Below are 18,131 nucleotides of genomic sequence, written 5' to 3' on the forward strand. Positions count from 1 at the left end.
TGCAACTGTTGGGCCCTTGAGCAAGGCCCTTAACCCTCTCTGCTCCAGGGGGCGCTGTATCATGGCTGACCCTGCGCTCTGACCCCAACTTCCTAACATGCTGGGTTTTACCACACAAATACCCACAGCCTGCATAAAAGTAGAATTAAGTCCAGTGTCTTCAGCGCAGGTTCAGGCCTTGCACATTCCTAGAACTCTGGACAGTTATTGTTGGGTTTATGGGAAAGTGATTTTTATTTTTTTTTTCCTGTGAATGTGTGTAGTTCTTGGATTCATTTAGGTTTTCTCTTTCAAGACAAAGACCAGAAGTTAATCTTGTGAGACACTGAATAAAAGCAAGCAGCTGTTTAGGATGAGATGAGATATGAGTGTTAATCACATATTTAATACATAGTTACAAGTAGAAATCCAGTTAACAAATGAGACAAAAGTATTATAGTTGGTCATTTACTTATTGAGGAAAATTATCCAATATTGCATATCTGTGAGGGGTAAAAGTATGTGCACCTGTGCATTCACTATGTGTTGTGATCCCCTTGTGCAGTAATAACTGCAGATAAATGTTTGGGGTAACTGTTGATCAGTCCTGCACATCGGCTTGGAGGAATTTTATCCCGTTCCTCAGTGCAGAACAGCTTCAACTCTGGGATGTTGGTGGGTTTCCTCACATGAACTGCTTGCTTCAGGTCCTTCAACAACATTTCTATTGGATTAAGGTCAGGACTTTTACTTGGCCATTACAGAACATTAACTTTATTCTTCTTTAACTGTTCTTTAGTAGAATGACTCGTGTGTTTAGGGTCGTTGTCTTTCTGCATGACCCACTTTCTCTTCAGAGTCAGTTCATGGACAGATGTCCTGATATTTTCCTTTAGAATTCACTGGTATCATTCAGAATTCATTGTTCCATCAATGATGGCAAGTCATCCTGGTCCAGATGCAGCAAAACAGTCCCAAACCATGACACTACCGCCAACATGTTTTAAAGCTGGGATAAGGTTCTTATGCTGGAATGCAGTGTTTTCCTTTCTCCAAACATAACACTTCTCATTTAAACCAAAAAGTTCTATTTTATTCTGATACGTCAACAAAACATTTTTCCAAAAGCCTCCTGGTTCGTCCACGTGATCTTTAACAAACTGCAGAAGGGCAGAAATGTCCTTTTTGGAGAGCAGAGGCTTTCTCCTTGCAGCCCTGCCATGCACACAATTGTTGTTCAGTGTTCTCCTGATGGTGAATTCATGAACATTAACATTAACCAATGTGAGAGGAATTTAGTTGCTTAGAAGTTACTCTGGATTCCCTTGTGACCTTGTGGAGTATTCCACATCTTGCTCTTGGAGTGATCTTTCTTGGTCTCCACTCCTGGGAAGGGGAACAATGGTCTTGAATTTCCTGATATCTGTCTGACTGTGGATTGGTGGAGTCCAAACTCTTTAGAGATGGTTTTATAACCTTGTCCAGCCTGATGAGCTTCAACAACTCTTTTTTGGAGGTTCTCAGAAATCTCCTTTGTTTGTGCCATGATGCACTTCCACAAACATGTGTTGTGAAAATCAGACTCTGATAGATCCCGGTTCTTTTAATAAAACAGGGCGCTCACTCACTCACACCTGATCATCATACCACTGACTGAAAACACCTGACTCCAATTTCACCTTCACATTAACTGCTAATCCTAGACGTTCACATACTTTTCCCACTCACAGAAATGTAATATAGGATCATTTTCCTCAATAAATAAACGACCAAGTATAATATTTTTGTCTCATTTGTTTAATTAGGTTCTCTTTATCTACTTTTAGGAGTTGTGTGAAGATCTGATGTTGTTTTAGGTCATAATTATGCAGATATATAGAAAATTCTAAAGGGTTCACAAACTTTCAAGCACCACTGTATTTTCTTTCAGGTATTCATTTGCCTCCACAGTACTTACTTTCTTCCGGATGGTTCTCCCCAAAATTCCCTGTCTAACGCGTGTTGCATGGTTTAAACTTGCGCCATATGACACCCTCCTGTAAAGTTCTTCAGCAGGTCTTGATGAATAAGGATTAATAAAGGGGGCTTCCATCTTAGCAAGCTAAAAAGTGTTTTTTGTTGTGTGTGTGTGTGTGTGTGTGTGTGTTTCAGTGAGGCCGTGTGGGAAAACATGGCTCGTATGTGTGTGAAGACTTGCCGTCTGGACGTGGCGCGTGTGTGTCTGGGGAACATGGGGAACGCCCGAGCAGCTCGCGCTCTCAGAGAGGCGGAGAAAGAGCCGGAGTTGGAGGCACGAGTTGCAGTGCTCGCTACACAACTCGGCATGCTGGTGAGACACACACACACACAAATACACACACAACCACTATATATACACTGAATCACCACTTTATCAGCCAGTTTATCAGGTCTACCTTCTGTGTTTTCACACTATTACACACTCCTACTCTTTGGGTCAGTGTTCAGTTACAGACTGAAACGCATCTGGATCTCACCTGTTCACTAGAGATCTAAATCCTCATCTGGACTTCTGTAAAACTGCTTTCTGACAATATCTGTTGTAAGACGTGTTTTAAAAACAAAACCGTTTCTTATCCCAGTAGTGCAACATTTATTTTAGGCATGTTTCGGGACCTTTTCGTAAACTTTTAGAGCTTCCACTGAAGCAAACGGCCATGAATCTGTTCCTTAACTCTACTTAAGTATGTCTTCTCTACCACATGACTGTGCCACTTATTCATCATCTGTAAAACCTGTTTTAAAGCTTGTTTTATATCCGAGACCAGCTAGGCTTAGAGTGGTAGAGAGAATCAAATCTGTGTTAATGTACGTGATACACTCGTACCTGCACCACACACACACACACACTCTACCATGTCAGTGTTACTGCTAGACTAAGAATAAAGCGCCCGTCCAAATAATATCTGCTCAGTTGTGTTCGTGGTCCATTGATGGATGGGGGTAGAGGGGTGCCAATACTTTGTGCAGAGCAACAGATGGGATACCGTCTCTAATTATTCACCTACAAAGTTCAGGTATCATTGTGTGTGTGTGTGTGTGTGTGTGTGTAGGATGAAGCTGAGGCTCTGTATCGTTCCTGCGGGAGGTTCGACCTGTTGAATAAGTTTTATCAGGCGCGTGGTGATTGGCAGACAGCCATCGAAACGGCTGAGAGTCATGACCGCATCCACCTGCGTAGCACCTACTACAGCTACGCACAACACCTGGAGAACACGGGCGACAAGAACCTGGGCCTTACCTAGTGAGCACACACACACACACACACACACACACACACACACACACACACTTTAGCTTTGCATTGATTCTATGACATAGCTAACTACTATTATTAATTATTATGAATTATTCTGTCTTTCTTTCTCTTAGTTACGAGCGTTCTGATACACACCGGTTCGAGGTTCCCCGTATGCTGATGGAGGACAGTGTGTCTCTGGAGCTCTACATCAACAAGATGAAGGACAAGTGAGTGCTGAGCTCTGATTGGTTCTGAGTTCATTCAGATTGGCCTCACCGGTTTGAGATGTGTTTTATTAACATGTTTTATTCTGATTGAGCTCTCAGTCAGAATATTACCAGATTATAAGGCTGGATTATAATCTTTGCTCTGATATGGTTCCCCGGACAGGTGCCTGTATAAGTGGTGGGGTCATTATCTGGAGAGCCAATCAGAGATGGAGTCTGCGCTGCGTTACTATGACTACGCTCAGGATTACCTGTCTCAAGTGCGTGTGCATTGCTACCTGGGGAACATCCAGAAGGTAATACTATGTCCTGTTATCTGACCAAGTGAAGAGAAAGGCTAGTGTCATAATATTGTGTTTATAATAAGCCCCGCCTCGAGAGAAATGTTTATTTATTCCAGGCGAGCGAGATTGCCAACGAGACAGGCAACCGAGCGGCGTCCTATCACGTGGCGCGACAATACGAGAGTCAGGATCAGATCAGCCAATCAGTGCATTTCTACACGCGTGCGCAGGCGTACAACAACGCCATCCGACTGTGTAAGGAGAACCATATGGACGAGCAGCTGATGAACTTGGCGCTGCTCAGCAACGCGGAGGACATGATGGACACGGCCGCCTACTATGAGGAGAGGGGAGAGCACATGGACCGAGCCGTGATGCTGTATCACAAGGTCTCACACACACACATACACATACACACACAAACACACACACACACAAAATCAGTGTCAGTGCTCCATTCACAAATTAAAACTTTGTGCAGTTACTGATCTCCCCACTAGAGGTCACTAATATCATTCTAATACTTTATTGTCTGCCTCACTCGCTCTCTCTCTCTGTCTCTCTCTCTGTGTTTGTCTCTCTCTTTGTCTGTTTGTCTCTCTCTCTTTCACTCCCTATGTGTCTGTCTCTCTCTCTGTGTGTCTCTCTCTCTGTCGGTCTCTCTCTCTTTCACTCCCCATGTGTGTGTCTCTCTCTCTCTCTGTCTGTCTGTCTCTCTCTCTGTCTGTCTCTCTCTGTCTCTCTCTCTCTCTCTCTCTCTCTCTCTCTCTCTCTACTTGTCTCTCTCTCGGGCTGTCTCTCTGTAGGCAGGTCGTGTGTCTAAAGCTCTGGAGTTGGCGTTCAGTACGGAGCAGTTTGGAGCACTGCAGCTGATTGCAGAGGAACTGAATGAGAACAGCGACCCGGCCGTGCTCACACGCTGCTCCGACTTCTTCATCAAACACACACACTACCACAAAGCCGTGCAGCTGCTGGTGGCTGCCAAGAAGGTACACACACACACACACACACTCACACACACACATTCACAGAAATACATACAGATTTATAAAGATAAGTGTTTTTGAAATGTGTGTGTGTGTATGCTCGCAGTATCACGAGGCGCTGCAGTTGTGTTTGGACCAGAACCTGACCATCACCGAGGATCTGGCTGAGAGCATGACCGTGTCACAAAGCTCTGCCCACCTCTCAGAGGAGGAGCGTAAGGAACTGCTGGAGCGAATCGCAGACTGCTGCATGCGCCAGGGCAATTATCACCTAGCAACCAAGAAATACACACAAGCTGGGAAAAAGATCAAGGTTTGTGAGGCATTGTGTTAGAATACAGCAGAACCCTGCATGACCGACTCACTTTAGCAGAGTGAGGTAGGAAGGGTAATTGTGTTTGGGTGCAGTGATGGGTGGTGAGATCTGGAGATCTGATGGTTCTCACAATATCACAAGATCTTGACATGAGGGATGTACAGCAGCTCAGTGTTGCTGGGATTTAGTTCTAGCTGATAGTATAATATAAATTTTTTTTATATTATGTTATACTGTTCTTTTTATATCCATGTGTATGTTTTTTTGTGCGTGTGTGTGTTTTCTCTATAGGCGATGCGAGCGCTGCTGAAGTCGGGTGATACGGAGAAGATCGTGTTCTTCGCAGGTGTGTCTCGGCAGAAAGAGATCTACGTGATGGCGGGGAATTACCTGCAGTCTCTGGACTGGAGGAAAGATCCGGAAATCATGAAGAACATCATCAGCTTCTACACCAAAGGACGTGCACTGGAGCTGCTTGCCGGCTTCTACCAGGCCTGTGCACAGGTACAGTATGTGGATGTGTCTCAAACCGCACACCCTATTCACTATGTAGGGCACACACACCATCGTCAGTCTACTGTGGCCATGTCCCAAACCACACACCAAGCCTAGGCCAGGCAAGTTCTTTCAGCACCATAGTGCATTATGGGTATTCTAGGGATCATTGTTAATTTATTAGCTTGTGGTGCATTGTGGTTATTCAGAGGGAAGGCTGTGCGATCTACTTTCAAAATTATGCATTTGAAAAAATAAGGACACTATGGTGTGACCATGCTGTGGGGGGTGTGTGTGTGTGTGTGCACGTGTGTGTGCAGGTAGAGATTGATGATTATCAGGACTATGAGAAGGCATATGGTGCCTTAACTGAATCCTATAAGTGTCTGTCCAAAGCCAAGAGTCGCCATGGAGACGAGACAGACGAGCGACTCGCACAACTCACACACCATCTAACACTCATCAAGAGATTCATACAGGCACGCAGGTAACACACACACACACACACACACACACACACAGAGCAAACACATGCACACATTTAATCACATACAGATTCATGCAATACACACAAACTGTGTGTGTGTGTGTATAGGCTGTATGAGCAGGACCCTGCAGCAGCTCTATCAGAGTGTGAGTGTTTGTTAGAGGAGTGTGATCTGGACCCTGCCGTGAGAGTAGGAGACGTCTTTGGCTTCATCATCGAGCATCACTGTCAACACGCCAGCTACCAGAAGGTCAGCCAACACACACCACAGTGCTGTTTACACACTCATCAGAACCCAAACACACTCAGCAATAACACTTTTCCTGTGATTCCCACTAATGGGAAGATTGCCATCTGTCTTGAAGGCTCTCCTTTTGTGAACAGTCCTTCTCACTGTACAGGGTGTCCCAAAAATCTCCATACATGGGGGAAATTAACACTTTTTAGCAAAATGTCGTCCAAAAAATTTCATACTTAGTTTAGCCTTTAAGAATGCCTTTGACAGAAAAGAACATATTGAAATCATTCTCATGGCTGGATCGGGAAGCTGTCACAAGGTTGCAATATTTCTACATGGTGACACCCTTACGGGTTTGCATGGAAGTGAGGAGACAGGAGGCAGGCTTGGGACAACTCAAAGGGGGGCTCTTTATTTTTCTGTTTTACTTTTCCTTCGCTTTTCAGCGATTTTATCTCACCAGGCATATATATACACAATCGCATATACACACACACACACGGCTCTGTACTGCTCTACTCTCTCCCCCATGGCTTTTGTCTCTCCACTTTTCTGAAACACAGAAGACTTGTTAAAAAAAATCCTACACATGTGTAGGTCCTTACCACTCAGTTTTCCCTGCTCCACCTTCCATTCACAAATCTGCCACAGCCATCTGCACCCCCAGCCCATGGACCACCTAAAACTTAAATGGCTGAAGTGCCAGATACCAATGAGTGATCCGCACGTTGGCATCCTTCATACAGTGGAGTCACTGGAGCGGGGCATGCTCCGAACAGAGGGTGAAGGTTCATTCCAACAGACCAGTATCAGATCAGTACCGGACAGTGAGGACTGCCCACTTGATGGCCAAACACTCTTTCTCAATCATGCTCTACTTACTCTCTCGAACTGAGAGCTTGTGGCTGATGTACAGTACGGGGCACTCTTCCCCCTCCACCACCTGTGACAACACAGCCCTCAGCCCTCTGTCCGATGCATCAGGCTCCAAAAACAGAGGAAACAGAAGTCAGGAAAATGTAAGCGTGGTCTGCAGTTTTTACCTGAATAAAAGCCTGTTGTCATGGCTCTGTCCAGTGGATTGGATCTGGCACTGACTTTTTAGAGAGATCGGTTCAACAAAATAATTCTAATAATTAGGCACAAATCTACGATAATAGCCAGCCGTCCAATTGCACACTTCTTTGGGTTTGCTGTGAGACTTGTCTGTCTCAAAAATCTCAGGAGAGCTCTTAGATGCCAAACGTCATTACTATAAATTATAATGTCATCCAGATAAGCACCGGTGTAGGCAGTGCATGGATGGAGGATTCTGTGCATGAGTTGTTGGAACATTGCTGGGGCTTAAAACAACCCAAAAGGAAGGGTCACAAATTGGTGTAAACCAAACAGAGTGGAAAAGACAGTTTTCTCAGGAGATATAAAAATCAAGTTGAATTAAAGCGAGTCACATCTAACCGATCGAGCAGTTCATCCATGTGGGGCATTAAATACATATCAAATTTAGACATTGTGTTGACTTTTCTAAAGTCCACTCAGAAACAGACTGAACTGTCTGCCTTGGGAACAAGGATCACCGGACTGGACCAGCCACTGTGGGACTCCTCGATTACCCCCATATTGAGCATGGCTGTGAGCTCCTCCCACACCACTGGGGCAGCTGTTGCCCAGGTGGTTGAGTGGGTTGTCCACTAATTGTAGGGTTGATGGTTCGATTCCCAGCCCACATGGTTCCACATGCCGAAGTGTCATTGGGCAAGACACTAAACCACAAGTTGCTCCTGATGGCAAGCTAGCGCTTTCCATGGCAGCTCTGCTAACATTGGTATCATTGGTGTGTGTGGGAATGGGTGAATGAGAAACAGCGCTTTGTAGAACCGCTAAGTTTATAAACAGCGCTATATAAGGGCAGACCATTTGCCACTTGTTTTTTGTGTTCGGGCAAATGATAGGGATGGCTGTGTACCACCACCCCTGGGGTGTTCTATGTTACACTTTGGTAAAATTCCATTTCTTAACTTTTCAACCTCTGTGATTTACGATGGTGAGAAGTGGTCTCTACAGAGAACTGGGTTGGATTGAGCTGCCCATTTTAGATTCACTTCTGGTCCTATCTAATCCCTCTCTGGACTGTCGCCAAAGCCACAGGGACCACGTCTCTCCATGGTTTAAGGACATTGAGGTGGTATATCTGTTGCGCCCCACCTCTATCCATTCGCTTTACCTGATATAGTCAATGTCCCCGAGCCTGCTTCTTCTGTAGCAAATTCTCCTGTGTCAGTTGCCCCAATGTGTGGACTTTTGCTGTCCGCTTGAGAACATTCTGAATTTTACTCTTGCTCTCCAAAGGTCCTTCCTCCCAGTTTTCTCTGACAACATCTTGGACGCAGCGAGTCTTGCACCCGTATAGTAATTCAAACAGGGATATAAGCCACTCATCCTGATTCTGAACGTCCTTGTGTGCAAACGTCCAAATCATACTTTTAGGGGTTTGATTAAACCACTCAACCAGGCCATCCATCTGAGGATGGTAAACGCTGATCCAAGTTGATTTAATCCCTAAGAGTTTGTATAGTTTGTGTAGGTTACGTGACATAAATTTTGTTCCTTGATCAGTCACGATCTCTTTTTCCAACCTGGGAGATAATTTTAAAGAGTGCCTCTGCAACACTGCGTGCTGAGATGTTGAAAAGAGGCATGGCGTTGGGGCATTTCATTGCATAATCCACAAAGCGATGCCCCATGCACTCCATTCCAATAGCCTGATGAGGTCTATACCAATTCTTTTGAAGGGGACCTCGATTAATGGAAGAGGGCACAACAGCACTTTTGGTTTGGCTGACTAGTTCATGAGCTGACATTCGTGACATGCTGAAACACCACCAGCAAACATCCCCATGAATGTCCGGCCAATAGAAGCGGACTTTAAGACAGTTCAGTGTTTTGTCCTGACCTGAATACCCTGCCATAAAATTATGAATAACATTTCCTTCTTTTGTCTGAGTGTCCTGTGTCACTTGGTATAATAATCATGAAATGGAGAAAGAGCACACAATATTGGGCTAAATCTGGAAATCCAGATGGCTTCATGGTAGCATGCAGCGGCCACTTCGGGTCCACTAATATGGTGCATGTTATGTGTAGCTTACACCAATTTGGAAAATTTTAAACAGATCATCGGAAGCACAGGTGTACATGTCTACCATTGCCAAATTGTGCTGAACATTGGAGAACAAAGCTCAGGAGGAATAAACAATGGAGTGCAAGATGAGCTACACAACCTCAGGCTACTACGCGAAACAGGCCCTGGGACCGCGGATTGCCTGATGGTGCTGGCCGGAAGAGAGGGCTCTAGAAAGGGTGGGCAAGGCAGCGGAAGTGCGAAAAGCGAGCCAGCATCTGTACTAGGCTAAAGGCTAACCCACGCCGTCTAGCTCTACCATCCATTCTCCTTGCCAATGTTCGCTCTTTTGACAATAAACTGGACCTACTCAAACTACAGCTTAACTACCCAACATGAAATCAGGGTATGCTTTGTTTCCATTTTTCGGAAACATGGCTCAATGACAGCATTCCGGATGCAGCCTTTCAGCTAGCCAGGCTAACTGCACATCATGCCAACAGGATAGCAGTACTGTCCGGTAAGACTCGTAAGATGGTGGTGGTCTGTGCGTTTACACAAACAATGAATGGTGCAGGAAGGCCGTTGTGGTTTCAAGCTACTATTCATCACTGGTGGGGTTTATGACTGTGAAATGCCGACCATATTACATGCCATAGCGTTCACCACCATGCTCATTGTCGCAGTGTACATTCCATCCAGTGCTAATGCATAGGAAGCTCTAAGTGAACTCAACGGGGCTATCAGTAACTTACAGACAATGCACCCCGATGGATTTTTCATTGACACCAGAGATTTTAACCATGCTAATCCGAAATCACTGCTAGCAAAATTCTACCAGCATGTTGATTTTGCGATTCGTGGTACAAACACTTTGAATCTTGTTTACACCAACATTCATGGTGATTACAAGGCTGTACCCCACCACCACTTTGGTGGCTCGGGCCACATCTCTGCTATGCTAATCCCAGCATAGAGACCACTTCTGTAACATGCCAAGCCGGTTCTGAAACAGGTGAGAACCTAGTCTGAGGGAGCCATCTCAGCACTCCTGGACTGTTTTGAACACACAAACTGGAATATGTTCATAGAGGCTGCTGCATACCACAACAACACAGATTTGGATGAATACACAGCATCAGTGACTGGCTACATCAGCACATGCATAGATGATGTAACTTCCTTCAAGACCATCACCACAAGTGAAAACCAGAAACTGTGGATAACCGCTTAAGTGTGCTCACTGTTTAAAACCTGAGATTCTGCCTACAGGTCTGATGACAAGGCAGCCCTCTGCACAGCAAGGGCCAATCTGTCCCAGGTTATCAGAGAGGCAAAGCACAACTACGCAGAAAGAATCCACAGTCACTTCACAAACACCAACAGCACAAGGCATATGTGGCAAGGCATTCAGGCAATCTTTAACATTTCCTTGAGCCAAGCAGTTGTCTCTGTGTGCTTCATCATCCCTGTGCCGAAGAAATCATCTGTGTCCTGCCTGAATGACTACCGGCCTGTTGCACTCCCACCTACCATCATGAAGTATTTCGAGCGGCTAGTCATGAAACACATAAAGAGCAGTCTTCCCACCACACTGGACCCATTTCAGTATGCATACCATCCCAACCAATCCACAGAGGACACCGTATCTGCTACCATCCATCTGTCTCTGACCCATCTGGATAAACAGGACAATTACATAAGGTGTTCATGGACTTCAGTTCAGCATTCAACACCATCATCCCACAACAACTTACAAAAAAGTTGAGCCTTCTGGGTTTAAACACCTCCCTTTATAACTGAATCCTGGAGTTTCTAACCGGGAGACCCCAGTTCATCAGGATCAGCAACTCCACGTCCAGCACCACCAGACTGAACACTGGTGCTCCCCAGGCCTGTGTGCTCAGTCCACTGCTGTTTACCTTGCTGACTCATGACAGTGCTGCAAAGTTCAGTTCTAATCACATCTTCAAGTTTACTGATGACACTACAGTTGTGGGCCTCAACAGCAACAATGATGAGTTAGCAGGGAGGATATGAACCAGCTTGCAGAATGGTGTAGAGACAACAATGTATCTCTTAATGTTGATAAGACTAAAGAGATGATTTTCAACTTCAGGAGAACCCAAGTGGACCACTGTACACCAATGGAACAACTGTGGAAAGAGTCAAATGCTCGAAGTTTCTTTGTGTGCACATGACTGAGGATCTCTCCAGCACTCTCAACACCACCTGCTTAGTCAAGAAGGCCCAGCAGCGTGTCTACTTCCTGCTGAGGCTGAAGAGAGCCAAACTTCCCCCTCCCATACTCACCTCCTTCTGCAGAGGGATGATTGAGAGCATCCTGACCAGCTGTCTCACTGTGTGGCACGGGAACTGCACAGCTTCCAACCGCAAGACCTTACAGCGAATTGTGAGGACAGCTGAAAAGATCATTGGGGTCTCTCTACCCACCATTGACATCTCCTTCAGAAACCGCTGCATCTGCGAAGGACTATTCACACTCATGGGCTATTCATGCCCCGGCCATCTGGCAGAAGGTACAGGAGCATCCGTGCCACCACCACCAGCAGACTCTGCAACAGTTTTTTCCCTGGGGCAGTCAGATAACAACACCTTGCAGCCTCCCAACACTCACCTGGGCTAGCTGAACACCTAACCCAGTAAGACTCAGTACTACTGCACATTGCACTATGCATAGCTGCATCAGTCACTTTATACTACAGAACTAATATTTGCTGTAAGTATTGCTGCTATTCTTGTGCTGCTACATTACACAGTAGCTTACAGTTTACAGTCCATGTTCTATATGTCTATTGTCCTGTGTATTTAGTGTTCTGTGTATTTATTGTTTTGTTCTGTGTATTTATTGTTATGAACTTGTCTCAAATTGTTGGATGTTTGCACTTTATGTAGTCTTGTGTACTGTTCCTTGTTGCACCATGGTCCTGAAGCTGTGTCATTTTGTTCCAATTTATAAAAGTTTTATAGAGGAATGACAATAAAAACCCACTTGACTTGACTCTGACCATCAATTACTTTAACTTGGTTGAAGGCATGCCTTCAGGTTTCATCTTGTCTGCTCCAAGGGGAAATCCCCTGAATCCACCAATGCGTGGTATATACCCAAGGGGGAATTCCCCAAAGGGTGAATTTGGGCAAATCTGGGCCCTCCCTACCCTTTGTGTCTTCCTGATTTGGAGCTAAAATCCCCATGGCCCAGGCAACGCCGCCCCAGCCAATGCTATGTACATCTCACACCATGCTACACTGTTGCAGGGTGCATCCACACGCATTCCCCTTAACAATGTCTGAAATGCTTGGCATTTGTCCCCAAAATCAGTGGATGGGTGAGGAGAGAACTAATCGCTGCTTCTTTGTGACCAGAAATCATTATGGCCACTAGGGGATTTTTGTGCACATCCCCATGTACCCCATGTCACTGTTACCTGGCGTGCTGTATCAAATGCCTCACCTTGAACCAGGCATTGGTGAATTGAGGTTTGATTACAGCCCAAATCCAACAATGTGTGGTATGTACCCCCCTTGAATACTCAGCGGTATACGGTATGTCCCAGCTCGATCATGGGTGGCTTGTGGTGTGTCTGGGAGCCAGACCTATGCCCCCAAATCCATCACATGCCATTGGTCCTGGAATTGCCCAGGTTCCTCACAACGCCAGCAGACCATCAAGGGCTTTACTCCCAGACCTGTGGCCCCAGGGTCACCAAGAGACAAAAACAAGTGGAGAGGAAGGGTAAGAAAAACTGCATTTCACAGAACTGGCTTTGGGAGAAATTGCCCCATTTCCGGAGTGCAGGGACTGGGAAGGGTGGGGAGAAACAGGGGAAGAACAAGAGAGAGGTTGAAGGTGGGGGCTCACCTTCCCCCGGATATGTCGCCAAGTGGTTCTCCATCATTTGGACCATCTCTTCTAGCGATTTTGGATGGTGGCACTGGACCCATTCCACCATCCCCTCCGGTAGCCAGACAATGAACTGCTCCAGCACCACTACGTCAACTATGTCTTTGGCACCGTGCTCCTCTGGCAGCAGCCACCTTTTACAGTTGTCTCAGAGCTGTTGGGTGAATGTGAACAGGCGACCAAGCTCCCTGAGCATCAGCAAACGAAAGCTCTGATGGTGCGTTTTGGGGGTGCAGCCAACCCATTGCAAAATAGCCCACATCAGGTCCGGCAGGATCATGACAGGAAGCTGTTGGTCCACAAGCTGGGCTTCCCCTGACAGTAGTGGCAGCAAGCAGACCACCCACTGTGAGTCTGGCCTGTCCCATGCTTCCGCGGCACAGCCAAAGAGCTTAACAAACGCTTCGAGGTCGTCCTCTGGTCCCATGTTGAGTGTGATGTGGGGCATGGCTGTGGCAGCCACTGGGGCTTCTGCTGGAGTGCCTGCCAGCTGGACCAGGCCCTGTAGCACCTGCCGATCCTCACTCAGGGCCTGGAAGTGCTGGGTTCCTGCATTTGGCATCAGTGTGACACTCTTACAGGTTTGAGTGGAAATGGGAAGACGAGATGCAGGCTTGGTACAACTCAAAAGGGGGCTCTTTTTAGCAATTTTATCTCACTAGGCACATATATACACACATGCATGGCTCTATGCTGCTCAGCTCACTCTCCCATGGCATTTGTCTCTCCCAATTTTAGCCTTGCTGCAGTTCACTGAAACACAGAACCCTCATTAGAAAAATCCCACATGGGTGTAGGTCTTTACCATTCACTTTCCCGGCTCCACCCTCTATTTACAAACTCATTGAGCAAGAACATGGCCATGATATACAAGCATCTGGACAATGTTGTAATCAGTTATGCTCTGATGAGGAAAAAATGTGCAGCAAAATATTGAAAAGGATACGTTCATGTCAAAAAAATGCCCAAAGAGCATGATCCTTGCTGGGCAGGGTCTGAAATGACTTTCCACTTTCTCCACCCGCTGCAGTGGCTGGTCATTTGGGGTTTTTTTACCGGCCACCTCACAAAAACAGAAACTAACAATATTCATTAAAATTATATAATTGATACAAACAAGAAGTTCTTTTTTAATTTTAAAGTCATTATAAAAAGTCATCTGCACACTATCACGATTTCCCCTTGAGACAGCGCTGCAGTTTGCAGTATGCTCGGAAAATCGAAGTTCATGCGCCAAGAGCCAATTGTCTGCCTGCCTCTCTCTTTAATAAACGTTTTTATCTGCATTTGCATCCATTCTCAACTCCATTACGTCCTGCAACATGACAGAATACTTATCCATTAACATCCATGTTATCACCTTAATGCCTATAACATGGATGCAGCAGGAAGACGGAGGAGACATCACATGAGGAAAACCAAGCGAACCGTCCCAGCTGTGGATTCGATCCAGTTTCTGCAGTGGACTGTAATAAATGTCCCAGAGCAGTATGATGGCTTGTCAGGCGATCCTGAATATTTTCTTGTGGACTGCCAGATCTATTTTTCTCGCCTAGCGGACCCCAAACCCAGCGAGCAGCAATGGATAAGGTTCATGTTGTCCCGGATTTGTGGCTCAGCCTGCCAGTGGGCAAGACATCTAGCAGCCATGGAATCCAGGGGACTGGAGAACGTAATTCACTTAGTGAGACTATTTATGATGATGTGCGGCGATCCAGAATCCAGGGCAGTCCTGGGGGATCTCTTGGGGTAGCCCTGCCTCAGAGATGAACCTGACGTGCCGTTCACTGCATATTATGAGCAGGCTAACTGGGTGACCTCCTACTCAGAGCGCCAACATGCGACTCACGAAATGGTCTCACCTGCAGAGCTACAGGCAGAGGTCAACATGGCGACCTCATCCCCAGAGCTCGAACCTGAGACCCATGAGGTGGTCTCACCTGCCGAGCTCCAGCTGGAGGTCAACGTGGCGACCTCAGAGCTCCAGCTTGAGACCCACGAGGTGGTCTCACCTGCTGAGCTCCTGCCAGAGGTCAACGTAGCGATGATGATGTGCGGTGATCCAGAATCCAGGGCAGTCCTGGAGGATCTTTTGGGGTTGAGAGGTCAAGGTAGCGACCTCAGCTCCAGAGCTCCAGTTTGAGATCCACTAGTGGGTCTCATCCCCAGAGCTCCAGCATAAAGTCAAGTTCCTGCTAGAGGTCAACGTGCCATGTTCATGTCCGAGTTCAAAGAGGTGACCTCTCAAGCCAAGTTCCTGTACGAGGTCGAAGAGACGACCTCTCACACCAAGTTCCTGTTCGAGGTCGAAGAGATGACCTCTCAAGCCAAGTTCATGTCAGAGGCTGAAGAGGCGACCTCTCAAACCCAGTTCCTGTCTGAGATCGACGATGTGACCTTCAACGCCATGTTCCAGTCTGAGCCGAGGTCACAACCAACCAGGTTATGCTCACGCCAGAGTCTGTTGACACAGACGACCAAGATCTCCTTATGCCTGAAGCCAACATCATGAACAACCAAGTTCTGATCACACCTGAGTCTGCTGACACGGACAACCAAGTTCTGTTCATGCCGAGTCTGTCACGATTTCCCCTTGAGACAGCGCTGCAGTTTGCAGTATGATCGGAAAACCGAAGTGCATGCGCGTGCATGAGCCAGGTGCATGAGCGCTCAGCGAACGCACACTTTTCGGTTTTTAATGACCGTGACTTTGTTTATTGTGCACATGTGCGTTTGTTATGATTATGTTCTGTCTCCGCCCCCGTTTAGTCATTGGTTGTTTTCCGAAGGTGTGTCAATATTGTTTCCAGCTGTCCGTGTTTACCCATTATTATGTTAGTCATTTAAACCCCTCGTGTCTCTGTGCAAATTGCGCAGTATTGAGTTTACATCTCTACTAAGCGGTTGTTTCTCATTTCATGTTATTTACCTTGTTTCTCGTTTCATGTTCATGACCTTGTTTCTCGTTCCTCGTGTTGATTCCAGCCTAGCCCTGTTTATGCCCGTTTGCCAATCGCCTGACCATTTGGAATGTTATTAGACCACGCTTTGATTACTGTTTTGGAATTGTCTGCCTGCCTCTCTCTTTAATAAACGTCTTTATCTGCATTTGCATCTGTCCTCAACTCCATTACGTCCCGGTACGTGACACACACATGCATTCATTAAATTCAAATAAGTAAAACACAGCTATTCAATATATGTATTGTACAGAATGTATAATACATAAGAACACATCAATCCTTTCCCTTTACGTGCAATACCTTGCATGTATGCACTTATGTAAATAGATAATGAAAATTCTGTCATTATTTACTCACCCTCAAGCTGTAGGAGTTTCTTTCTTCAGTGGAACAGATAGCGCAAAACTTGCCTGTGTCTTCATCATATTTTAAGCAGGCCCACCTTACTCCACTCTGTTATCTTCCATTTTTCATTAAAATATGTCCTTTTTTAGACGATGTAACTGATTTACAGGCATAATACAAACAAGGTTTAATGATTGTAGATGTAGGAAGGGTGTACTTATTTGTTTCCCACTTGGTTTCTGAATGTTGGTTTACTTTTTGGAGAAAAAAAGAGTACATGTTGAAATCTCTTGTCACCTGAGGTTTTTTTTTTTGTTTATAGAAGTTGGTGAGGACCACACTGTTGTTATTTAGCCACTGATATGAAGATATAAAGAGGAACCAAAGGCACTGATATAAAATACCAAAGCTATGCAGGTGACACTCAGATCTACCTAGCCCTGTCACATAATGATTACCACCCCGTACACTCCCTGTGCCAGTGCCTTGATGAAATTAACAGTTGGATGTGCCAAAACTTCCTTCAGTTAAACAACAACAAAACAGAAGTCATTGTATTTGGAAACAAAGATGAAAGTCTCAAGTTGAAGGCAGAATGTGTCTCCGGGTCAAAGGTCACATAAGTTGTGTGTTGTTGTGTTACAGGCATGGATGAAGCTGGAGGAGCTGAGACGTTTGCATCCCTCGGTGAACGTGAGTGTGTACATAAGTGCTCGCAGTCTGGACGCTCTGCAGAATGCCATCGGAGTAAGACTCAACCATGGAGACACCACACACACTAACACACACCACCGTGACATGGACAACACAAACACATGCACACACAGTGACGGAGAGGATGAGGATGAAGTGGAGGAGGACGAGAACCTGAATGACTGAGATGTGCTTATTACAGAATACACACACATACACACACATGCTTCATCAAAGAGTGTGTGAATGTGTGATCAATCCTGAGCCTTAAACACAATGGCTTGTGTGTGTTGCCTTCAGGAATGGACATTACCGGCACACCTCTCTCACACACACACACACACACACACACACACACACACACACACACACACACACTGTGGTTTGGATTGTGTGTGTAAGTTGTTTTTGTTTTTATTTACTTGTGCCTATTTTATAGATTTTACACACTATTTATGGGACACACACTCTCTGTAATGTTTTGTATTATTCCCTGTGTAGAATATTCCCTCTATTTTAATAAAAGTTTTTAACTCCTGATCTGAGTTTATTACGAGTCAGTATATTTAATTTCATTCAGTTCTCACCCACATTCAGTTAAGCACTTTATCCTGGTTACATAAGTAATCATTACATAAATATCATTTATTTACATAAGAAGAGAGTTAATAGGAAAAAAATTCCCTTATTGGAAAAAAAACTTCTCTCTCTTAAAGTTATTAACACAAAACAGTGGCTTGTCAAAGTGTAAAACTCATCTGTCCTGAAGATGTTCCAAAACTTAGTTACAGTTTTTGTACAAAGCTCTGACAC

The 18,131-nt window shown here is 45.5% G+C and overlaps 1 protein-coding gene across 2 annotated transcripts in view; it reads left to right on the top strand.

Annotated features, from left to right (window-relative positions):
* Positions 1–17,863, top strand: part of ift140 (intraflagellar transport 140 homolog (Chlamydomonas)) — a 60,855-nt gene extending 42,992 nt beyond the window's left edge. For both annotated transcript variants that reach the window (XM_053637073.1, XM_053637082.1), the window contains 11 exons: positions 2,131–2,308; positions 3,051–3,241; positions 3,370–3,465; positions 3,629–3,761; positions 3,866–4,138; positions 4,556–4,738; positions 4,842–5,048; positions 5,343–5,555; positions 5,867–6,033; positions 6,142–6,283; positions 17,271–17,863. In XM_053637073.1, the coding sequence (XP_053493048.1) occupies positions 2,131–2,308; positions 3,051–3,241; positions 3,370–3,465; positions 3,629–3,761; positions 3,866–4,138; positions 4,556–4,738; positions 4,842–5,048; positions 5,343–5,555; positions 5,867–6,033; positions 6,142–6,283; positions 17,271–17,504 (2,017 nt within the window). In that variant the 3' untranslated portion in view covers positions 17,505–17,863. The remainder of the gene's footprint in view (positions 1–2,130; positions 2,309–3,050; positions 3,242–3,369; positions 3,466–3,628; positions 3,762–3,865; positions 4,139–4,555; positions 4,739–4,841; positions 5,049–5,342; positions 5,556–5,866; positions 6,034–6,141; positions 6,284–17,270) is intronic.
* Positions 17,864–18,131: the final 268 nt, after the last annotated feature.

The sequence above is a fragment of the Ictalurus furcatus genome, chromosome 1 (assembly GCF_023375685.1).
Source record: "Ictalurus furcatus strain D&B chromosome 1, Billie_1.0, whole genome shotgun sequence".
NCBI lineage: Eukaryota > Metazoa > Chordata > Actinopteri > Siluriformes > Ictaluridae > Ictalurus > Ictalurus furcatus.